This window comes from Meriones unguiculatus, chromosome 3, assembly GCF_030254825.1.
Source record: "Meriones unguiculatus strain TT.TT164.6M chromosome 3, Bangor_MerUng_6.1, whole genome shotgun sequence".
In the NCBI taxonomy this organism is placed as follows: domain Eukaryota; kingdom Metazoa; phylum Chordata; class Mammalia; order Rodentia; family Muridae; genus Meriones; species Meriones unguiculatus.
The window spans coordinates 150,228,825-150,254,290 of record NC_083351.1 but is presented as its reverse complement, the minus strand read 5'-3'; the positions used below and the strand labels follow the sequence as shown (position 1 = coordinate 150,254,290).

Sequence of the window (25,466 nt, the reverse complement as noted above, 5' to 3'; positions counted from 1 at the left end):
TGGAATGCAGTCATTCATTCCACTGCTGAGACAGTTAGATGTTCAGTCCAGAGTACTGGACTGACTCTAACATGGAGAGTTAGTCCTAAATATTAAGTATCTTTGATGCTATTATAAATGGCTTTTTTTTTATTAATCTATTAACTTTCTTACTGTTAAAATTCTATGTGTTCTGTGGTATGAGGACTTAAAATTTTGAAAAAGATTCTGTAAAAGTTTGCTTTTACATGCAAGATACATAAAAACCTAAGAATATTACCAAATATCAACTTTTAAAAATGTTCTTTATTTAATATATAGAGCCACATAATCCTCAAAATCCAAGCTGGTAGCTCATTACCATATCAGCTCCCTAACCCGTATGTACACTTGTTAGACAAGGGGACAAAACAATACTGTGCAGTGTTTTCATAGTTCCATGATTTGTGAGCAACTGGCACCGAGCGAGTGTTGACAAACTCCCTGCTCCACTCAGGGCAGCCACTGGCAAAGAGAAGCAGCCGGCAGCAAAGAAAAATGTCCTGCCCGGTCACTGAACAGCGCTGAGGGCACTTCGTGATGGGAGAAATGCTGCTTAGCAAGTACATCACCTGGACGTCAACCCAACCAAGCCACAGGCTGCGGCTGCACCTCAACCTCTGGAGCAGAGTTCTACAGTCATCTGACAGCCCCACGCGAATGCTTGCATCTGCTTCTCAAAGCACTTGCTTCACTCCTTTAGGTGGTGTCTGGTGTACAGAGAAGGCGCTCACTTCTCTCTCTTTCAGGGTGCTTAGTGGGACTGTGCGATGCTGGAGCAGTAGTCCAGAATGTCCTGAATAGTGAACTCCATTGTCACCCCAGACCCAGGGTAACAGCGAGCTACCAAGCCCTCGAAGTGCTTGTACTGCTGTATAAATTCTTCTTGCATGGAGTGCCACACCACCTATTGCAGAACAGAGAGGGCCAAACAGTGGGGAATGATCACATAGTCACATGGACAACAGGATACAAGACAGAATCTAAGAATTTGGCATAACATGGTCTTTTATGGACATGCATTCTGAGCCAGCAGCCTCAGCCCTTTTACTTAAAAGATCTGTGACCTCAAGTATACACCGTTAGTCCTGTGGGCACAAATTCCTACCTGTAAACAAGGTATGGAGAATTACACTCTTCCCTCCTTATTTACACAAGGGAATAAAGCAAAGTGCTTAGGATAGGTCTGGTAGGAGCAAGCGCCCATTATGTGTTAGTTGTTATTACAAAAACTAGTATCCATAATAAATGCAACTTTGCACAATTATGTGTGGAATCAAGACCATCGTTCAGGAAGGGTAATACTTAACATTTAAGTCCATTTCAGACAATTTTTTTTTAAATCTAAAAGTGATAGCATAAAACACTGCTTGATACTATGGAGGGAGCGAGGTTTACTACCTGCAGCTCTGTGACTAATACCCTAGCCATGGAGGCAGACATGCAGATAGTCTCAAGACAGAACTCCATACACACAATGATGCCAGCACTTGGATTCGCTGAGGTCTACTCTGTATCAGCACAGTACGAGCCTCCCTTGGCCCTGGTGAGAGTGAGGACTATGACCATATCTGCACATGTCAACCAAGGAAAGGTACTCTTCTAGGATTTTCTTGTGGACCTCCTAAGTCCTCCACTCCTGTCCATTTCAGACCAGTCACTAACCCCACAGCGTTACACTTTTTGCTCTTCATAATTTAGCTCATGCTGTTTCTCCAGTGAGCATCACAGCTCCACTCGTTAGCAAGAGTTTTCCTCTGGGAAGTGAACACAAAGGTAGCATCACGGGTGAGTGTTCCTACAATGCTGAAATTAGAATTCTCCTCCTCCTCCGGGCCTTTTGGCATGGTTTCATTCCACCAAATCTGGCCCCACTGCACATGCACTAGGCTTGCTGCCACGTTAGTCCGCCTCTCTAAGTGCTCACCTTCATGGAACAAAGTAGCGCCCATCAACTGTCAAAGAAGGACAGTTGAAGCTTGGCCCAACTGCACAGCTTGATGTGGGTCCAGATTACAGACCCACTCTTAGCTCTAAACCCCACACAGTGCCAGAGCACCACACTATACAAGCCTGCACTTACGGTCACCCGAAACACAAAGACAAGGAGACGAAAACTCAGTCAACCACACAAACAACGGCTCACCTTAGGAAAATACAAACGTTAAAGCAGAAATGCTTACATAATGATTCCTTCCGTCCTTACAACTCATCACCCTGGTCCGTGCTTTATGGGATTTTCATTTGTCTTTACTTTTGTTTTGCCTTGCTTAGGCAGGGTCTTATGTAGCCCAGGCTGGCTCTGAGTTCACTATGTAGCCTAGAATGGCCTTGATCTCTTGATCCTTGTGCCTCAGCCTCCCAAGTGCTGTAGCTGTGTGCTTACTCAGCTACAGAACTTTTCTCAAGCACCAGAACCAGAGCATGTGTAGGCTCAATGGAGAGAAGCAGGGGACTCGGGGCCACGCAGGCGAGAGACTGCGCCTACCTGCAGTAGGTTCTCCTCTTCACACAGATGCTTGTCAACCTTCTTGTAGAGGTTATCCAGGCCCTTCTTCACCTCCTTGCCAGGATACTCTTTGATAACTTTGCGAAGCTCTTGTTTGTTAAATGCTAGCTGGTAGCTCACTTCCTCCTCCCGAATGCCCTGGGCCACTCGGGCTTCAACGCCTTCAAAGAAATGCTTCAAGGAGATGAAAATGAACAATGGCTAAGAACTAATTTTATTATCACTAGAATTTTTTAAAAACCAGATTCAAAAGTACGTAGGCGAATGGAAGTTGAAATATCATCTATTACCATGCTACTCAATGGTAATTGGAGCTAACATTTTGGACTTCCTTCTATTTCTTTAATATGGGTATACATAACTATAACCTCAGACGCTGCCATGTTTTCTGCATTTTCCATTTCATATGCTTATAGACTCAGGGTTTCTCTCTGTCTCTCTCGCTCAGCCTCCTAAATGTTGGGATTATAAACATAAACCATTATCTCCAGCAAAGCCATCATTTCTTAATTTTTGTATTATTTACCACTTGCAGATAGATGACTCAAGTCAGGAAAGGAAGGAAAGGCAATGTACAAAACAATTTTGTGCATATGTATGCATGTATGTGATGTATGTGGGTGCGTGTGGGGGCCAGAGGTTGACATCAACCTTCTTCAGTTGCTTCTCTACCTTATATTTTGAAGCAAGATCTCTCACTGAGCAAAGGAACTTGCTGTTAGGGCTGCGTTTGTTGGCCAGCGAGCACTTGGGATCTGCCTGCCTGCATGTCCCTGAACTGGGGTTAGGACATGCTTTTATGAGGGTGTGAGAAGCCCCTGAACCATTTCCTCTGTCCTTTTATCTTATTTTATGAATGTGATTTATGCATTATTACTTTGTGACAGAGCTCTGCTATGTTGCCCAAGCAGGCACTGAACACAATTATGACCCTCGTTTCAGCCTTCCAGGCAGTGAGGATTATAGGAGTGTCTTCCACACCCAGGTATATCACTGTTTGCACGAATTAAATGAAACTACGTATGTATAACGTTTATGAATATCTGGCATGTTGGCAGTTTCAACAACCAAGTCCTTCATCCTCATTCCCCTGTGTCAGTACACAGAATATTTGTGATAAGCGTCTGTTATTCTTATGTAAACTGGTGCGTATGGATTCAAGACCAGGAAAACACTGGTGAAAACATATTTACGTTTAGTTTTTCAAGAGGCTGTCCTAAGGAGTAGATGACATAAGACTGAAGATGATCAGTGTACTTCTGCTTGGCTTCTTTTTTCTCAGCTTCTAGACATGAGATTTTCAAACGAGAAAGAGTTGCAGAAATATGATGAAAGTTTTCCATCATAACCACATCTCTTGGGGTCTTCTGGCTTTCATTTGCTACTTTCTCCACTAAAATCAAAGCAGAAAAAGAAAGAAAGACTTCTCTGATATGAGTCTAATGGTTTGGGACTAAACACAGTATTCTGCATCTCAGGGTCCTCACTGTTTCCTCCCGAAATAGTAAGTCATTTTCACAGAATACCACACACATGTGGAAATTCAGTATGGAGTAAAGGTGACTTTTCAGATCAGTGGAGAAATTATGAACTATAACTGATGTTAGGACAACCAGATGATTCATACATCATGGCTAGATTCTAAAATGTTCAAGCACTTAAATATAAAAAGCAACAACATGCATAAGCACCAAGAAAAATGATCTAGTTAAAAATCAAGTTTTGTGATAGCATGACCTTCTAAAGAATGAATCTAACATAGGAGCTGAGAAAAAAAAGTGACACAAAATTTGAAAACCCCTACAAGGACACCATGAGCAAACTCATGCCCAGTGAGTTGAGTGAGATCATCTAAACCTACTGGTCTGGCAAAAGATAAGACTGACAATAGGTAGTAATGTCCAGCATGGCTAATATAGAGAGCAATGAAACTTTCACCGAATGCTCAGAGCACTCAACTGGCATAAGCTCAATGCACCAGGATTTGGCAACACCTTGACATATACATAAACCTTCGAACCACGAATTGCAATTATAGCTGGAAACAAGCTATGGCATATTCAGTAAGCAAACAGTGATCTGTGGAAGACCATGTGGTCGTTAAAGTGATTATGGGTACTGAAATGGTTAGTATTGTCAGCTTGACAGAATCTAGAGTAATGTGAGAGATGGGCCTTAGAACATGGCCTTGATTACATTAACTGAGGTAGTCAGAACTGCCCACTGTGGGTGGTACCATTCCCTAGGCTGGGAACCTTGGCCTGTATAAGCATAGAGAAAAGAAAGTGAATACTAACATGCATGCATTCACTGTTACCTTGTTCTGACTGTGGGTGTAATGCGACCAGCTGCTTCCAGCTTCATGACCTAACTTCCCTGGCATGATGTACCTGAACTGTGAGTGAAAATTAAGTATTTTTTTCTTAAGCTGCTTTTAAATCAGGATATTTTATCAAAGCAGGAGGGAAAGAAAAAGAAACTAAGACAGAAGCCTGTATCAACTAATAAGGAAAGACAACAGGATTATGGAGTTAGGCAGTTCCAGTGTATGGAAACTTACATCCAAAATTTGTATTACAAAATCATATACAAAATGTGAGAGACAGAGAAGGGCATGTAAAAGTATGTAAGTAGAAACATTTAAAAATTGAATAGGAGGTTGAATTGTGTAATAGTGCATGTAACATCCTTTGTGAAAGCAATTTTTAAAAGTCCATTTTCTAGTTTTGTGAGTGCATATTAGCATTTATTATTTTAAGCATAAGATAAAACAAACAAAATTAATTTTATTAGGTGTATGTATGTGTCCATGTTTCTGTGTATTCTCTATTGTGTATGGTTTTCTACAGATGCCTGTGTAGACTAAAAGATGGCGTCAGATCCTGAGTTAGAGTTACAGTTGTAAGCAACTGATGTGGGCGCTGGAAAGTGAACTTGCAAAGGCAGCATACTCTCTGAACTTTAAGCTAGCTTGCCAGCCCCCCGCTATACTATTTAAAACTTAAATACTAAGCACTGATCATGAAATTTATCTATCCTTTTTCTAGGCTTGCTTTCACAAAAAAAAAAAAAAAAAAAAAAAAAAATGTTACATGCAATATTACACAATTCAACCTATTTAATTTTTACTTTTAAAATCACTTAGTGTAAGTAATCAGACAATTTTTAATTAAATAACATGTCTCAAAATGTTTCTAACTAAGTGGGCTCTCACACAGGCCTGCCCAGCACCTTTAGAAGACCCCTGTTAAAATGCAAATGTACCCCTCAAGGTCATTTCTATATTGGCTTTCTAAAATGGCTTTCAATTGTGCACAGTAATAAGGCCCTAGGAGCCCGGGGCAGGAGTGGCTCTTGATGGGCATCAGTCAGCTTGGGAGCTGCTCAGTTTTCACATTTAAGAGATGCTCAATTTAGGATGCATAACAAAACTACAGACTACTAGAAACAGGGAGCCTGTCTGCACCCAGCATCAGTTACCCAGAAACGAAGAAAAGAGCCCTAACATTCTCTAGAGCAAAACATAAAATTCTCACCATTAACAAACACTCCTCTGATTAGTTTGGTGTATGCTTTGTCCAGATCGCCACGGCGTTCAGCATTTTTGAAGATAGATTCTGCCAGTCCAGCAAATTCTTCAAATTCAACAACAAATGGAAGAATTCCTACTTTACTTTTCTTTGAGATCTTTACTTCTTCCATTTGTCTTATTTGGTTACTCTGAAGTTACACAGAAAGCAAGGGGAGAAAAAGTCACATGACTTAGAAACTACTCACATCTAAATACACAATTGGTGTCTAGTGCTTGTTTGGAACTGCAACCGATGGGGATACTGAAGAAGACCAGTCTTCTAGATGGGCATTCTATATTGTATTTTATTTAGAAAACAAAAGAAGAATTAAATTTACTTAAAAGATGTTTCAATCAAGTCTGTGTTCCAACTAGAAGCAGTACATATTTCTATCTTTCAGGAAAGTCAGGGACGAGGCAGGGACCCATTAGGGTAAGAGCAGAGCTGAGGCCTAGGTGCATAGGGTGTCCCCAGTTGATTTCTGTTTGTGGCCATGTGGCTAAGTTGAAAAGCGTAAACACTTTCAATTCCTACTCATCTAAAACTTTTATTTAGACAAATAAATTTTTGGGGGGTAACAATACCAGAGAAGGAAGACACAAATTTCTATTATGAAGTTGCATGTCATCATTCTGAGAATCCAGCTATGAGGGCCCAGAAAGATCTGTAGATTCAAGTATGATTCGATGTTCTTCTAGGGGGTCCAGGTCCACTCACATAAGAATTACAGTCAAGTCAGTTTAGTTTCTACCTTAAATTTCAGTCTTGAGGTTGGGGGAGTAGAAGCTGAAAAACTACATGGCATACGGATCAGAGGATTAGATAGTAGATTCTAGATCGCAGGTATTTGAGTAAAATGCTCTGTGAGCTCTGTCAATGACTCCGTCTTGTCCTTCCGAATGATCGGCCTCCTCAGCATTAACAAGCTTGCAGAAGGGCGGATGCAGAAGGCAGCAGAGGACTACAGTGCCTCACCAGGCCTGGAGGGTCTGCAAGGCAACCCGGCCACTTTTTAACTGCTGAGTCAGGAGAGTAACTCCGCCTCTTGCACACACAGCACCTCCCCAAGGTGGTGGTAATGCAGGATCAGATGGACTGGGAAACCTGCTCTGGCCTATGCCAGACTGCTGTGAAGTACACAGGCACGAGGCACCAATTCTCTGCCAGGCAGAATGAACAGTGCCTCGATGACGTTCAGCCGCGTCGCTCACCCTGCTATCCCAGCCTGTTAGCTCTTCCTTTCCCTCCAAGTGTCCTCCAGGAGTAAGAAGCTCCTAGTTTGTGTTGTATGATGCTGGGGAAGAGCCCAGAGCCTTACACGTGGCAGGCAAGCCCCATTCCACTGAAATATGCTCCCAATCCAGAGAGTGCTAAATTCTTAAGTATAAAAAAAGTGTCATGGGTTTTAATTGCCCTTAATATTTTCACCTGTCATTATTATATGGATATTTAAGAATTAGCTATAACTTAGAGGCTATCTAAGAGAAACATCCAAATGATAAAAATCCAAAAGCACATTAACAGAATGAAAGGGTTGTAAAAACCAGGCTTTGCACAATTCATTCCTACAAACTGCCAAAGCCTCACAGGAAACAATAGAGCCGCTCAGACTGCTGCTTAGGAGGGGAGGACGCGATGACTGCCAGCAGCTATTAGGGGCAGGTCTCTCTGTGTAGCCCTAGCTGTCCTGGAACCCTACAGATAGACAGTGCTGGGACTAAAGCCAGGTGCCAGCATGCCCAGCAGCAACTGATCCTTAAGAGAAAGAAGCACGATCACTAGACTTTGTACACTATTAGTTACAATGAATTATAATAATGTCAACTATCAAAGTTAATTTTACTAGAGAATATGGAAATAACAATAAATCCAAATACCTTTCCATTGTGTCATTAAACCAAAAGTCACAGATCCCTCAGGTCACTCAGCAGCAGCTGTCCCTATGCCGTACACTGCTGAATTTGCATGTCTCAACAAGCCCTCCAACTTAGTCTGTTCAGATGGGCAACTGCTACCTCCCTACCTCACAATTTTGGGGGGCATGAACTCTAGACCCTCGATTAAGTAAATTAGCCATTTTGTACAACAACTTGTTCTTGACTGAATTTTGACAGCTTACAATGCATTTGTCAAAGTTCCTCTTCACAGTCACCAAAACATTTCCCAATGTGGTACTTAGAAAAGAAGCAGGGTCCACATTTTGTGCAGTCCACACATGATGACTCATTTTGACTAGCATGTAAAGAGAGTTAAAGCTGTCAATTTTGTCTCCTAATGCAATTAAGTTGTTCAGTTCTGGTTCAATGCAACGAAATATTTTGATCATCATTTGGCGAATCATATCTTTCCTGTTCATAAAGCAAGAAAAAAATATATAGTTAGTATAGACTTCAGGTGAATTCACCTTTAATTGTAACTGTAATTTACTCTATAAAAATACAGCTAAAACTAGTACTGCAACTAAAAGTGTCAAATTATGATGAACTGTTCTATAGCAGTTTTGAATATAAAAATAGCTCACTGAAAGTAAGGTTTGTCATTCCAATTAGCTTTGCTTTATTTGTAAAGCTGGGCGCTGAACTGTCTTTTCTATCTTCAAAAAATCACTGCAGCTTGAAGCCTACTTTCTAGCGTCAGACACTGGCACTGACTGATGCCCCTGTGATCATCAGACAGAAGAGTTCCTGAGCCCTCAGGCAGGACCAATAACAGTTCCTAGTAAGACAATGATCACCTGTGATTAGTATTGTCAACTTGACAAGATCTGGAGTCATCCAGGAGACAAGACTCCATGTATAGCTGTGAAAGATTATCTATGCTAGATGGCTTCTGGACACACCTGTGGCAGGTCATCTTGATTAGGTTAGCCGCATGGGACGGTCTATGTGCTGGGGGGTCACCGTTCCCTGGGCTGCATTCTGACCATATTAAAAGAACATGAGCTACACACAGGCATTCCTTGCTCTCCTCTTCCTGACAACTGAGGGAACATGACCACATGCTTCAAGTTCCTGTTGTCTTGATTTCCCTACCTGAACTGTAGGCCGAAACAGACCTTTTGCTTTTATCAGGGATTTTCATCATCATAGCAACAGAAACACTGGTAGGATAAGCATACAGGTCTGTGTGGGTACCTGAAGGCTGCTTAGAACCCTGTGGACATTTCAATGAGAAACACTTCCTTATGCCTCAACATTTACTTTTTCCAGAACAAACAACAGAGAATAATAAATACATACTCAGATGAAATAGGCAGCAGTGTGCCAGAACTATGCTGCCGTGACAATGAGCCTCCATCCAGGTCTTCTGCTTCAGTCTGGAAAAATATTCTCATACTTTAATGAAAGACCAACATACTGATAAGTTTATACATAAAAAGCCTGCTACTTTAAAAAATACCTACAAGAAAATATATCATGGAAAAGAATTATTTTTTTTACTATTAAAGCAATATAATATTGTATGCTCTTTAAGAAAGTTTCATGAAATGCACTGTTCTTTGATTTAAAAAACTGATTTGTTAAGTGTGCACACATAAATGCCACAGTGTGCATGTGGAGAGAAGAGGACTGTTCTTTCATTTTTCACTGTTATTTGAGTTCCAGGAATTGAACTCAGGTCATCAAGTTTGCTCAGCAAGCATCTTTACCCACTGACCCATCTTATCGGCGCACGCTCACACGCACGCTCACACACACGCACACACACACACACACACACACACACACACAAACATCCAACAACTCTAGAATGAAAACTTTAGCATTGAAAAAAAAATGCTGTCAGGCTTGAAGATGGCTCAGCAGCTAAGAGCACTGGCTGTTCTTGTGAAAGACCCAGGTTAGATTCCCAGCATCCCCATGGCAGCTCACAACCACCTGTAAACTCCAGTTCCTGGCCATCCTACAACCCTCTTCTGGCTTCCCTGGGCAATGCACACATGTGGGGCACAGACAGACATGCAGACAAAACATGAATACAAATAAACTAATAAGAAAACATAACACATAAAAGCTGTTATAAATTCCTCTGGAGCTGAGCAAGCAAACTTAACCACCACTCTTACTTCCAGGAAAGACAGACTCTGAACAATAATGAGTTCCTCATTCATCTATGGTGGCTTTCAAAGTTGGTTGCCCAAGGCATAATGTTTTGAGACGCTCATTTGAATTGTGGTTTTTAGTTCTTCATTTCATTCTCTTACACTTAAGCCTTGAAGGCATGCTGAGGAATGGCTACGTTCATATTACGCAAGTGGGGACTGGGGATCAGGGCAGCCACTGCACTGTCTAACTGCTTATCTGCAAGTCCCCAAGACAAAATCTGACTCAACGCTGATGCCACATTCCCCTGTTTATCATTGTCTCTTAGGTTGGATTTTTTTCTTTGAAAACACTAAAATATTAAAATTGGTATGATTTCTGTATTTTTTTTAGATCTGATATTATGCATCCCAGGCTAGCCTGGAACTCATGCAATCTTTCCACCTAAGTTTCCCAAGTGACTATAGACTTGGGCTAGCATATCCTGCTTAAAGTTGTGTTTTGAATGATGTTCTCTACATAATAAACACATACATTTCCTTTCTTATTAACTTAGAGGTTGTCAGCTTAAGACATTCTGGAATATTAGAAATCCAAAACCAGCTACTTTCCTGTTCTCAGTATTTTGTGAATGAAAAGAATACTTAAAGATTGATTTATTACAAATCCTTCCCATTTCATTTGTACACTGAAACTGTAAACTCATACTATCATAGTAACTAGGTTAATTTTATGTTACAGACTGTAAATACTGTCCAAATAAAGGTAAGCCATACCATTGATGCAGACATGTTTTGATGTTGCTGTAGTTTGAAAAATTTACTTATGAAGTCTTGTTCTGCCAGACACAGGGGCTCCAGCTCACTCAGTACCTGTTCAAAGATCTGAAGAAACCAAAGGACCCAAGGATTAAAGAACCACATGGAACACTTAAACAACACTCCATGTTGAATTCACTTTTTGGCAAGGACACAGATCATAGTATGAATAATCTATCAAGTCTAGGCTCTCCCAATATTGCCAAAGATAAACTTTCCCAAGACTGATAGTGTAATACAATACCAAAGTGAAACAGATATAAAAACCCCCAAAAGACTTTGAAACATGAGGCATCAGAGCTGCAATAAAGCTGTTACTCTTGAGCCTGTCATTCCTCAAACAACTTACATGTGATTTTATTTGCACATCATATATCTAACAAGTAAGTGTTAATGAATATTTTGTTACCTAATTGATAAGTCATACTTTAGCTGACTCTTGGACTGAGATTATTTTTCAGATTGAAGTCAGAATTAGAAGGACATGGTCATGACTTTAAAAGATGTTCCAAGAGCCCAAATCTCTAGAAACACTGAAGCAAGCCTGAGGCGAATGCTAAGAATCGCCTGTTATTTTACCTTATCAAATTTGGCTCTGTCAGCGACATCAAGGTCAGAGGCGGACATGTTCCCCATGTCCAGCAGGGAGGAGGACTGGGACCTGCGATTGCCGGAGCTCTGGACGCTCAGTTTATTCAGACTAGAAGTTGACCCGGTGAGTTTCCCAGAGCTTCCATGGAGACCTAAGAAACAAGAGAGCTTTGAAAGCTGTGTCTCAGGAATAAAATTCCTACAGTCTGCCTTGTAGAGCCTTGGTCTTCCAGGATTTCTTTTCTACTACGAAGCTTGCAGAGTCCTTCCCATTCATTAACTCTGGGGTCTTACTGCAGAGAATATTGTATGGAAGGAAGGCTATACGTATTGCTGGACTAGGAAGAAAAGGACCTTACTGACTGAACAGTCTATGCCCTGCCCCATCGCATCCTAAAGGTAAAGCTATCCAGTGCTCTCACTGAATACTTTGCTATCACTACAGCTGTCACAACTCTGTGACATTCCTAAAGAAAACCTACAGCTGAGTATTAATCATCTCTAATACCAATCTGTTAAGTTGAACTACATGAAACGATCACTTGACAAATTTTCCCATAAAACTCAATCATTTATGATTAAATTTAGTATGTTCCTAAGTCTAGAAACTCTTGCTTTTCTGAGTAGGTGGGCTGGTTAACATAGGGACAGATGAGAGCATGTGGTATTTTTAAAATGTAACAGCAATGTAGCATATTACTAGCCAAACGAGTAAGAGACATTTGTGCTTGGGTAAGATTTCGGAATTCCTCACGGCTATGGGGAAAATGAGAACATACAGCTGAGCAACAGTCCCTATACACTAAGGAATTAATGCTTTGTTCTTTTTTCCCCTTCATTTATTTATCTTACTCACTTTACATCCTTGTAGCCCCTTCCCTTTTCCCCTTCTAGTCCCACTTTCTCCCCTTCCCCCTCCTAGGTCCCCTTCCCCCTCCTAGATCCCCCTCCCTTTTTCCTCAGAAAAAGGGATTCCTTTCCCATCCAGCCCAGCTCATCAAGCTGCTTCAGGACTGAACCTATCCCTCTCCCCCCCCCACCCCCGGCCTGGCAAGACAGCCCCGCCAGGGGAAGGTGATCTAAATGCTAGCAAGTGAGTCCCTGTCTGATGTAGTCTCTACCTCCCTTACTAGAGGACTCACACAAAACCTAAACTGCCCATCTGCTACATCTTTGTAGGGGAGGTAGGTCCAGTTCATATATGGTCCTTGGTTGATGTTTCAGTCTCAGCAACCCCCCCCAGGCCCTGGTTACTTGGTTCTGCTGTGTTTCTTATGGAACTCTTGTCACTTCCGGGTCCTTTTCTCTTCCCTCCCACTATTCCCCAAGACTCCCTATGCATCGACCAAAGTCTCGGCAACTGTTTTGAGGTGCTACTGGGTAGAGCTCTCAGAGGACAACTCTGACAGCCTCCTGTCTGCAAGCTTAGCAGAGTATTGTTCATAGTGTCAGAGGTTGGCACTCTTTGATAAGGTGGGTCTTTGGTTGGGCCAGGCATTGGTTGGGCATTCCCTCAATCTTTGCTCTATTTGATCTATCTTTATTCCTGCACAACTCATAGACAGGGTAAATTTTGGGTCAAAGGTTTTGTGGGTGGGTTGGTGTTCCCTGCCCTTTACTAGAAGACTAGTCTAGTTAGAGGGTGTCCTCTTCAGTCTCTGCTACTAGGAGTCTTTGCTTGAATCCCCCTCATATACTCCCACAAGCCTATCCTGACTTAGGTCTCCAGTTTGTCATAGAGATATCCCCACCCTCAGTTTCTCTTTTCTCTACAGGCTTTCTGTTCTCTTACCCTCACTCTCCTCAGATCTGATCTCCCCCCTCTTAACTCTCTGTGCCCCTCTCTTACCTTGTTCCCTCTCTTCAGTCACTACCTATGCCTATTCTATCTCCCCTCACATGTTAGAACATATGTTTAAATTCAGAATACAAACAATAAAACACTTTAAAAACCACACTTCTTGAATACTGCTCAGTTAATTCGTACTAATTACTAATGGACAGAAAGGAAAAATAAAGTTATAATACGGACAATTCAAGCTTTGGCCTCATTATACAAACCATTGCTGGACCTCTAAGACTTTTTTCTACAATTTATTTTTATTATTATTTTAAATCATGTGTGAGTGTGTGAATGTGGGTATGTGCATGTGAGTGTGGGCATCAGCAGAAGCTGGAGGTATCAAATCCCACTGGAGCTGGAGTGACAGGGGGCTGTGAGCAACCGCGGGTGGGAGCTGGCACCGCCCTCAGGTCCTCTCAGAGCAGTATATACCCTTAACTGCTGAGCCATCCCTCCAATGCCCTAGAGTAACAACAGCTATAGCTCCTCTAAACACAGCCTGTGACACGAGTGTGATGGTAAGGTTTTTCACACATTTCTGACAGGAAAGCTTTTGCTCCTCGCTGTGTAACTGTAACCACGTCACTTATTTCTTGGATGTACACACAACCACCATGCTGGGTTTCTTTTCTCCAATACCTGGCGATTCGGTGCAGTCAACATATCTGCTATTAATGTTTTCAAGACAAGTCACTAACATCTAGACATTCACAAACATGCACTGAGGGTGCCTGCTAGCACAGTAAGCATACTCACTCTCGGTTTCCTGTTTGACAGCACTTTCTTTTCGAGGCAGTGTAGCTGTGATGGATTAGGTTGCAAGCATCAAAGACAAAGACAAGTTAATAAACTGCAATTTGCACAAACCATGCACAAGAGGCAGTTAAAGCTCTAGTTTAAAAGACACATGCAAAGAACTATGAGCACTGACTAACAAGAGGTGCAAACACACGTGTAATTGCTCAGTGACTGTTAAGAAGGTATGAGATGTTTTATAGTCCTTTAAAGTAGGGACTTACATTTTCAGGAAAAATATCAGTGTTTAAACCTTTCCCCCCACCTTTTTAAATGTACGGGACTGTTGTTGTTTTAGTTTAGGAAGTTGGTACACTTACATTTAAAAGAATAAATTTACAAGGCTTTGTTTCCTGAGAAAATGAAGCTCAAGTAATTTAATAAAGTGAAGAATGATGGGGTTGCTTTAGATACTAGCAATCTTATATCTCCTGAAAACCTCTAAAGGGAACGGACCTCTACCACACTAAACTTTTACTTTGTCTGTTAAAGACTATTACCTGGGGCTTTAAAGATAAAATGTAAAATCAAATATCACACTGAATTACTTGTAACTAGCCTATGGATACAAGACTGAATGTGGAAAACAGCAATCAGAAGCTGTGTGGAAGAATAGTGCTGAGGGACAGATTAGGTGGGGAAGTTTGAACTCTATCATGGTCATTTCACAATTCTTTCACTCTCAAACTCTATTCTACATACTATCTACAGATTAATTTTGGAACTTATGCCATAAACATTCTGAACTCAAACTCAGAAGATGAAAGGCAAGAAGCAAATCATATACTGAAACTAAAGATTAAACTATAACCTAAAAGCAGCTCACACAGAATGGCGATCAACTGGCAGGCACCAGGCCGTGCTTGAGGCAGTCCGAAAAGAGCTCTGAACTGGCCATTCCAGTGCTACTGCGTCTTCCCAGCTTGGCCCCTGGAGCTCAAGGGGCACAAAATGAGAAGCTAGATATGAACATGGCAAATGTTGGGGCCCAAGGCTCTAAAGTGTCATTCTGCATGCTTACCTGCCCAGAGCAAAGTCTATTTCATAGTTGTTGTTTTTCAGCAGACAATCATGCCCCGCCACCAGTACTGCCTATTAAGTATAGTTTGGAACTTAAAACATTCTAGATTCTTTCTCAGCAGCAGATTATTCTGGAAAGTGTTAAGTATCTTTAAGTAATCGTCAGGGGATGACAAGCAGGGATGACAAGCTGGAGTGGACAGGGCCTTTGCTCACTGCTGCACTTCAGGGCCTAAGTGTGCTTATGTGTACCATGAGAATTTATAAACATTCCCTGAATTACTCTTCCACCAGGCCTTGAATCTAGCCTTGTATTCAACTACTTTTCAAATCAAAAGCTTACTTAGTTTAATTGATAATTAATTAATTAATTGATAATTAGATAATTTCAGGAACCATTTTAAAGGTTTTACAATATTAAACAGGATCACTATGATAATGTAACTACATATATGAAGGAACTAAAGCCTCATATATGTTTTACAAATAACTCAATTGTCTTTCTATAGTTAGCTGTATATATGTATCATATATACTAAACCCAAGCTACAGCCCAACTGTAAGCACCATCGTGTCACCCAGTGACACATCTTAAGGTGTTCACCTTAAGTGAGGAAGGAACAACCCGTAAAGACAGTAATTGTAAAAATAATCACTCGGTTTCCTTTGCCTCCATCGCATTAAATACATTTGGAGAAGGAGATGGAAGGCTCCATCAAAGTACCAACCCTAGGAGGAAAATCCTACGCCCCTGAGGAAATCAAGGTAAAACTATTCATCAAAAGAGAGGATAATTTATGTAGAGGCCTTATTACAAAGAACTGCTATCCTCTTAGCATCTTTAACCCATTTTGACAGTCTTGAAATAAGTGATGTTGAAGAAGGAGGAGGCACCCCATTCTGATGATGCCTGTTACATCATGTTCTTCCTTTTGTAAGATCTGTGATGTAGGATTTTCAGAGCCAGTTCAAAGCAGAAGCCTATATTTAAAACTATCAACTCTTGAGTCAAAAACTCTTGAGTTAAAAAGCTAACTTTCCAAATTTGAGGGTTTCAGTTTTAATTACAATTACTATTAAAATTCATTTAATATAATCTGGATCATTAAAAAAATCTATTGGGAAAATTTTTCTATTCTACTTGATTCAGAGTTTCTGAAGTCATGTGTATTTAATTAGAATTTTACTTTTTAAATGCTAAAAAGTCAAATCTTGAGAGAGGAATAAACTGCTGTTATTCTCTGAATTTAGTTTTTCTTCTCTTGTAGTTGATAACCAAAGAACTGACATTGTAATTTTCTGTGCTTATCACAAATTACTCTTATCCATCAATAATTAATAGATAAATATAGAAAACTTATCATTTTGTTATGACATTGTTTTAACATTATAAAATACATTCTAAATCTATATTATATAAATTAAAATATTTTAATAAGCTAATTTAAGGATTTATAGTAGAAAAGGAAAAGGCTTAAGCTTAGGATAATATGCTAATATAAAGATACTTCTGGATTTTATTTAAGTTGTATTTTTATTTCATTTATCTTACTGTGTATCCAACTTTTTTTCACACACCAAAAAGATTTCTCAGCATTAAATGGTACATTAACAAGTGATGACGAATATACTCAATGAAAACATTAAACATGTAATTGCATTAATACTGTGTTCTTTGCCCCAAAAAGGCATAACATATCCACAGTGAAACGTCAACAAGGATATAAACACACTGCTGTTTAAGAACAATTAGCCTTTAGGATGAGTTAGCATTTCTGTTTTCAAAGCCTACTGTCCCAAGACAGTGTTTTACAAAGTGTAGCATGTTAACAGACCAATCAAAACCACTTCAAATTCATTAATTTGACATCTAAGGACAGTCTTCTCTGCCCTAAAGTGAATGACAACAGGAGCCAGCAATCTTCGATGCTGCTGTCTGCTTCCTTTAGTTACTGAGGGCACAGGCTCCTTTCAACAGTCAATGCTAAACTCAGTGTTCTAAAGGGACTCCGCAGACACACTGAGGAGTGCACAACGTAGCCCTTAAAGGCCAGGTTTGGACTTGAGTAGGCACAGAACTCCATCCAAAGAGAACTCCAGAGATGGGTACATGCAAGAGCAGAACGTGGCCTCAGTACATCCTTTCTCAGCTTGATACTGTCACTGGCTCTTCTTGCAAATAATGTTTTTGTCCCTTTAAATAATAGGAAATAAAAAGCAGGATGGCCCAAATATATTGTTTTAGAAAATGAAGGTCCAATCACATGGGGGATTCTGCTGCCATTTTTATATGCAATCGGTGAGAGAGAAAAGAAACACTTTTCTCCTAGAGTTCAAAGCAGCCAGTGAGAAGTAAGAAGCCAGGAATGACTTCTAGTTCTTTCTCTGTAGAGAGCAATGACTTGCCCCCACCTGCAAACAGTGTTCTGGGCTCAGGAGCCAGACTCTCAGCAGTCTCCAGTGTAGACCTTTCTACCGGGCTGCACTGCACTCTCTAACCTATGCTTCCCCTATCAACACAGATGTGGAACCACAGTACGAGTGCCTCACCGCTGCTGCACAGACACACTACATCATCTTGGCTTGGGAAAAGCATATGGACAGATACAGATTTCTTTTCAAGCAGATTTTCTTTGAAACACCTATAAATCAAATATATTAGCTAGCCCTCCTCTTTAACTCTGTGTTTTCTCCCATCTTGTTTAAAAGCCTTTGAGTTACTGTTCTGTAAGTAAGACTACTCTCCATGAGATGCTGAGCCCAAGGCTAGGCTTACCAAACTTCTTGCTTTCTTTAGTGGTGCCAGTCATCTTGATCTTTGCAACTTCAAAGAAATCTTTGATTTCTCTTTCATATAGTCGGGATAAATAATCCATGTAATTCTTAAAATAAATGGAACATGCAATGATTAGTAAACTAACTGAACAAATTTCTCTTTAATCTTCCCCTTAAATTCTTCATGCTTGTAAAGCCTTAGCATATTTTAGAGAATATAAAAAGTGAGGCTATTTTCTTTCTTGGAAAAGAAACAAAGCAAAACAAATAGTAACATGACATTACCGTGTATAGCAATGTCAAGTTAATCACACTTACATATTTCCTTTCCCTTTTCTGTGTTACCCTGGTATAGTTTAACTATGGCTGCGAACACATGGGCTAGGAGAGATGCTTCTCCTGTGTCACTGTCATGGAAGCAGAGTGTTCCAGTGTGTGGGTGTACCACAGTCCAGCCGCTGAAGTCACTTCAGTGCTCTCACATGACAGTGTCACAGTGAGTTCTGCATCCTCTGGGCAGATTACAGGGTCACCCGGAAGGCCCCTGGGAACCTTTCCCCCTCTCCCTTCACACTGCCATGGTACCCAACAGTGACAGTGGCAATGCACAATGCATGTTCCCATAGAGATCTTCAGATTTCACTGAACCTTTGTCAGTGAACTTAACTAATACACATACAACCCAATTTTCCTATTCATTCCAACAAGTACGAGCAGTGTATACCCAACCACGACCTTAGAGAAACATGGGTTTGCTTATTCATTTGAGTTATTTTTGGTATTGTTCTTCTGTCACTTTTTTCTTCCATTTTAAACAAAATTTGTTATTTTTCACAAAATTTCAGCAACTAAATTGGCTATATAAGGTGTGTGTGTGTTTACACAAAAAGCTCAAAGCAAAGGATCAAGTAACATTCCTGGAAAATGTCAATTTCATTTAAAAAGCTCATTTGTGTCATTCAAAATTACCCTCTTGTAGGAAAAAATACTCTCTGAGCAGAGAATGATGGGTAAGTCACCATGAGGCTGGTGCTCATCTTCTTCTTCACTTTAAATTATATTCATGAATACTGCATAATATAGAAAGACAGGATAGTAATACTTTGAGAATACAATTAGGCAAAAAGCTTATTGATTACTTATTTGAATAGTCACTAGGGGCCAAAACACTTGTTGGCATGAAACTCTTAAGAAGACATATTTAATTATTTAAAATATTAATGTCCTAAAACTTCAAAAAGGAAAGAATTTGACTACTATATATATTTTTACTTAACTATAAATATTTTTACTTAACATACTTCCAAATCAGAATTCTGTTGAATGAAACAAAACAGCAGAGTAACACAACAGAAGAATTGCAGAACACTCAACAGACTCATTCTGAGGAGCAAACATAATCTTACCTACACCAGCAAGCAAGATCAGATGCACATAGACACGTCAGGGGATAAAAATTTGTTTTGAAGAAGATTTAAAAAATTGTGTGCACTCATACTGTGTGTGTGTGTGTGTGTGTGTGTGTGTGTGTGTGTGTTTGTATGGGAGGGGTGGGCAAGAAGTTGAGAGGGAGAAAGCAGGTGGAAGTCAGAAGACAACTTGCAAGAATTGCTTTTCTCTTCTACCATATGGTTCCTGGAGATTGAACTCAGGCTGTTGGGATTGACAGCAGTCACCATTACTAGCTGAACCTTCTCAGCAGCCTTTGGAAGGCGTTTTAAATTATGGTTTGAAGATACATTTTACTAGATTTGTCTTGCCTTTTTAAAAGTCTCAGTTTATGATGGTAAGGCCCTATTGCTGAAGCCAACACTTCCCTATCTAATTGAACATAGATAAGTCAAGCTGCTGTCTAATTAGAGCCTTCACATCTACTGACTAGTATTCATGTACTAGAAGATACTCTGCACACTACCAGAGAAGGGTAAACATGCCTCAGAGACAATCCCTGCAGTCTACAATGGTGACCTGGCTGCAAGATACACCAGTGTAACAGTGGCACAAGTGTTGAAAGAGTGACCAACAACTCTCCCCTTGGATTTAAGACCCGCTCCACAAGGTAGAGCCCACGCCTGACACTGCTCAGGTGGCCAAGAATCTGAGATTCTAGGCCATGGGCTGCTGTTCTGCCAAAGGAACATGGCAATAAAGTGACTCCTGAGTACACTCTGCCTTGCTCAGCCTTTATCAGTGAAGAATCCTCTTATAGAAGAGCAGAACTAACACAGAGACCCAAACTGAACAGTGTACATAGAATGAGACACTTTGGAACACTCAGTCCTAAATGGAATGTCTTTATCAAACCAGATGGATGACTCCAAGGAAACAAAGCCCCTAAATACAACAGGACTGCCACAGAATAGAACTCAAGAGTCTATGGCAGCATGCGCAGGGCTTGCACAGGTCCACGCCAGACAGGTCTCAGTACTGAGATGAGCTCCCAGCACACACATTAGGTGGTTCACAAATGCTTACAACTCCAACTCCATGAGCATCCAACATTTCTAACCTCCATAGGCACTGGCACTCATGTACACATACTCACACACATACACTGAACTAAAAATAAATCTTTAAGCAAACGAACAAACAAAGCTGGGTGTGGCCACGTAACCTAGTGGTAGGGGCAAGCAGAGACAGGAGGATCTTTGGTGACCTGCTGGCCACCCTGCCTAGATGAAAATGAGTCCTAGGTTCAGTGAGAGACTCCATCTAAACAGCACAAGGCAGACAGCAATGGGGGAAGACACCCAATGTCTTCATCTGGCCTCTGCACAACTGCATACATACACTCACACGGACACACACAGAGACAGACGTACAGACACAGACAAAAGAAAAGCAAAGAAGAAAAAGCATTGCTCATGATACATTTGACTAAACAGACAAATATTTCAGATTACAGTATGGCTTAATCCTATTTTACACTGAAGTCAAAATTTGCTCTTTTTATCCAAGTAAATAAATGAGCACTCAGAAATTCAATTATCTTTTGCTTTGTCAAAAGTATACTATAGTATTTTAAACTTAAGGACTCTACTGTAGATCCAGTTAAGTAGCTGAAATCAAATTCATACCTTTGTTAGTCCTTCATATTTTCCATAATCTGTACTCTTTAGCCACTCCATCAGCTTGGCATATCGAAGTAGGTCTCTATGAAATGGATGATGATTGGGTAAAGTAAGTTCAACAGAGTGCTGAGCAAGAGTTGAACTCTGATCATGACCCTAGAGTGAGTAAATAGGTAAATAAATATGATGGAACATTTAAAAGAATACTGTTACAACAGAAAATGCTAGACAACGACCAAATGTGGCCAAGTGATACCAGGCGAATTCAGAAAAATAAAAACCGAGTACTTACTGGTCTATTCTTATCATCCTGTGTATCCATGGAATACTACCACCGTTACTATTCACAAACATGCATAGGTGGCACTGTGACAAAACGTCACTCACTTCATCTTTCAAGAGAGTCGAGAAGGTTGTATAAAGCTTGTCTCTTTACATCACTTTAAAACTTACTAAGCAAGTGAACTTGATACGGACTGTGTTAAGAAACATACGAAAGGAAGTCGCTCCAGAGAAACTGTCCAATGTAATGAGATTCCCATTAGGAGCTATATTTTATTGAACAGATAAAAATGTACAAGTAAGATATGAAATTTAAAGTTAATAAGGAGTATAGACGGCTGCATCTTGGGCTTTTGACAAAAATTCAGAAATAACAATATAATTCCAATTTTTCCATTAAAGTGATGTGCTAGTCAAACTACTACATACAACTATTTTAAACCTGACAATTTTATGTAAATAAATTAATAATAATAGTCTTAGTTAAATCATATGTTTTGGCTTTTGCTTTAGAAAAATATAGACTGCTGAATTATTGGCTTATTAACCCTATTTTCCAGAAGAACTCAAGATTTAGTGTGTTAAGTGACTTGCTCAGGTCACGTAGAAGGAAAGTCATAACTGGAATCCTGTTCAACAAAGACAAACTTCTGTCTTCCTTTAAAAACATCCAAACAAAAGCAATTAACCAGAATCAAAAACTTAACTGCCAATGAGCTCTTAAGGTGTAGAGTGAGTGTGTGCACATCTCTCTGTAAATGTAACATCGCAGGTTTCTATTGAACTAGGCATTTCTTTCTGACTCTTTAGTCAACACCTGTGATGAAGCTTAAAGTCAGCGCCTAGGAGACAAGGAGCTGCCAGATCAGATTCCATCTGAAAGTTTCCAACCAGCAAGCAAAGGCCAGCACAAGCCATAGTTACCTCAAGACATTTTCATTCATTGGAGTTGCCTAGTCATGGCTGTTTCAGTGTTTTGTGGAAACTATTAAATTTACAAAGGCTGCTGAATTGGGAAGAGGAGTTGGATAATTAATTTCTTGATAAAGTCACCTAGACATATATAATACTAGTTGAAATACAATAGTTTGATAAGCATCTTTAGTTTAAAGAATTAAATTATTTTAATTTGAAAAGATCTCTCCCTTCTAATTCACATGCTTTATTATGTGTATCTCTGTTCTGCCTCTACCTCTAACTTTTCAAGGTTCATATCACATTACAGAAGGCTTCTACATAATTGCACGTGTATGACAAGGTGTTCATAAACGCTACTCTTTCAGGTATCTCTTACCTAGCTGTGCTGACAGAGAGGAAGAAGGTCTCCTGCTTCACAAATGTTCCAAACACTGTGCTAAAGAGCAAGGTCATTACCCCAAATAGTCTTCTCCATTAACTTTTCTCAGTGACTCAAGACACAAAACCATGTTTTATACAACTATTTACTCCATCTATTTTTTGTTAAGTTGCATTATTCCAAGCTGAGAAAGCTTTTAAGTCATTTAAAATCTCTCCAGGGAAGTGGAAGAATTAATCATTGACAATTGCTATTTTTCCCCTTGTCTGGAATGGAAATCTTTTTTTTTTTTTAATCTCGTTTCCTAGTGACCTCATGACCAAGTTCAACAGAGACAATCTCTTTCAGTCTATGAAGCTCTTTGCATATGCTACTATGCTAAATACCTCATCATTCCCATGTCACAAACACCTGAGAAAGTGGCCTTTCACATATTATCATTACCTTTAACTATTACTGTCAAGATAGCCTGAATGTTACTAAAAGATTTAATTTTAGATAAAATGGTTCAAGAATGAGGATGAGAAATTGTAAAATTGTTTAAGTTGCTTAATTCAATCAATATTATAAAAATCATCACATGCAAAACACTAAGTATGAAGAATTTGGTTCTTCATATGCTTAAAAATGTTAAACATTTTAGAAGTGTCTATTATACATGATAGATTACTGACAACAATTACAGAATTACTGACTGCCCACTCACTGCCTTGGTACTTTAATATACAAATTTGAATCCGTACCATAACAACTCTATGATTATTATAGTTCACAGGGTATTCAGATTAAGAAACATTATATAAAAACTTGGTGAGCCACAGGTTTTACCAACACATATATATTATGTACTACAATTTTTGTTTCAGTTTTCGAAAAGGGTCTCACTGTGCAGCCTTAGCTAGCCTGGAACTTTCTATGTAGAGCAGGCTGGCCTCAAACTCATAGAAATCTGCCTGCCTCTGTTTCCCAAGGGCTGGGAATAAAGGCATGCACTCCCCATATCCAGTTAAGATACTAAAATTTTTAATGAAAATTAGCATGGAGGAGCATACTATAGGCGAACACTAGCCCAAATGAACTAGGTGCTTTTCTTATCTTCATTATTAAGTAAGGCAGCTAAGATGGGAACTGACAGAGGCACATCACCATCATATGCTAGTCAAAACCTCTCAGCTATTTTTCCCCTCGTCTGAAATGGAAATTTTTTTTTTAATTCTAAAAAAATTAATTTTTTTAATTCACTAGGATTCCTAGTGACCTCACGAGCAAGTTCAACAGAGACAGTCTCCTTCTTGTGCTTGAGACAGCCTTTTCCATCTTTGGTGACACATCCCAGGCTGTTGCAACGCTCTGGTTTTTAACATGCATCACCCAAATGTAAACAGTACATATTAGATTTTCAGAAACGAGAAGCATTCATCTTAAACAAAGCCATTAGTTTAAAAGGCAAAGAAGCAAACAGAATGAATAACTGCATATTATAAACAAGTTAAAGATGCAAAAAGGCCACTGTTGACCAGCATTTTTGATGGCATCTAAACATGTGGATAGCATCACTGCCAACAACGTTAAAAATAATAAGCTGCCAGGCGCAGTAGTGTACTCCTCAAATCCCAGCGCACAGGGAGGCAGGAGGCAGGCAGACTGCTGTGAGTTCAAGGCCAGACTGGCCTACAAAGCTGGACAGGACAGCCAAGATTCCAGACAGCCAAGGCTACACAGAGAAACCCTGTCTCAAAAAAACAAAACAAAACAAAACAAAACAAAACAAAAAGATAAGAAAAATAGGAGTTTCCTATGTGATTTTTCAGTTGATCTCTTCACGAAACATTCCAGGCCCAGTGAAATGCTGAGGGAGTCTGCCCTGCTCCCTCTCCCATGCTTAGTGAGGTGGTCTTTTATGCTTACATAGCACCATCATCACAGCGGCATTCCCACGGGTATTTATCTCCCTTCCCTAGACTCTGAGCTTCTTCAGGGCAGGATCAGCACCATTTATCCCAAAGCAATGTCTACAATGCATCTCAACCGTTGACAAGTAAAAATTCAAGGATATGAGAAACAGGGAGGAAGGCAAGCAGAATGAGGTTAAATGCCTTTTTGGCCAAATGGGACATTTAAAAATTCTTACAAATACAGTTAATGGGTAGCTTAGATCAGTAAGTTAAGCTGGAAGCATAGATATTCTGCTGCTAACTTTAGCAAACTTTACAAACATATAGAAAAAAAAATCAGAGAAGCTTGAGCCAATTTGATGTACTCACAGGAACCGAAAGAAAGTAGGACCTGTTATAGAGCTGAAGGAGGGCCTGAGTAAACTAGGTGGAAATAAAATATGATACAGACAATTGTTTTAGAATACTGCAAAGAGGAGCCAATGTTTTCAGAGAGCATTTATTATTAAGATTTCTCCTTATTTTTTTGCTTAATATGCATAACAAAATAAAGAAAAAGACAAAACCCCCACAAGAACCTAATTATAATAACTACTACAATATCTTGTTCAAATCCTGTAAGGTGCCCTTGGCATTATTAAAATATTGCTGCCATATCATTAATTATCACATCTCTTCCCATAGAAAACGCAAGTTTGCAACCCATGGACCCAATCTGCTAAAATTCAGTTGAGCTAGTTGCTTCCTTACATGTATACAATGTATTGGATTACACAGAACCTAAGAAACACTGAAAATAATGAGGTCTGAGTCTTACCTCAAAACACTGACAAATACAAGAGGCTCAGCAGTTATCATACACTACCAATTGTATATGTAATTAATGAACTGATTCCTAAAATCAGTTTCAGCTAAAATGAACTTGATGATGTTTGTG

At 39.8% G+C, this 25,466-nt stretch overlaps 1 protein-coding gene across 7 annotated transcripts in view; it reads right to left on the bottom strand.

Annotated features, from left to right (window-relative positions):
* Positions 1-265: 265 nt before the first annotated feature.
* The window catches only part of Exoc1 (exocyst complex component 1), a 44,458-nt gene continuing 19,257 nt past the window's right edge, over positions 266-25,466 (bottom strand). For 2 of the 7 annotated variants that reach the window (XM_060380782.1, XM_060380783.1), the window contains 12 exons: positions 24,899-24,952; positions 21,062-21,211; positions 17,986-18,091; positions 14,151-14,195; positions 11,540-11,703; positions 10,919-11,026; positions 9,339-9,415; positions 8,219-8,447; positions 6,064-6,247; positions 3,721-3,920; positions 2,507-2,701; positions 266-925 (listed from right to left, as the gene is read on the bottom strand). In XM_060380782.1, coding sequence (XP_060236765.1) covers positions 773-925; positions 2,507-2,701; positions 3,721-3,920; positions 6,064-6,247; positions 8,219-8,447; positions 9,339-9,415; positions 10,919-11,026; positions 11,540-11,703; positions 14,151-14,195; positions 17,986-18,091; positions 21,062-21,211; positions 24,899-24,952 — 1,665 coding nt within the window. In that variant the 3' untranslated portion in view covers positions 266-772. The remainder of the gene's footprint in view (positions 926-2,506; positions 2,702-3,720; positions 3,921-6,063; positions 6,248-8,218; positions 8,448-9,338; positions 9,416-10,918; positions 11,027-11,539; positions 11,704-14,150; positions 14,196-17,985; positions 18,092-21,061; positions 21,212-24,898; positions 24,953-25,466) is intronic. The other 5 variants (XM_021650844.2, XM_021650852.2, XM_021650861.2 and 2 more) reach the window with 3 other exon arrangements.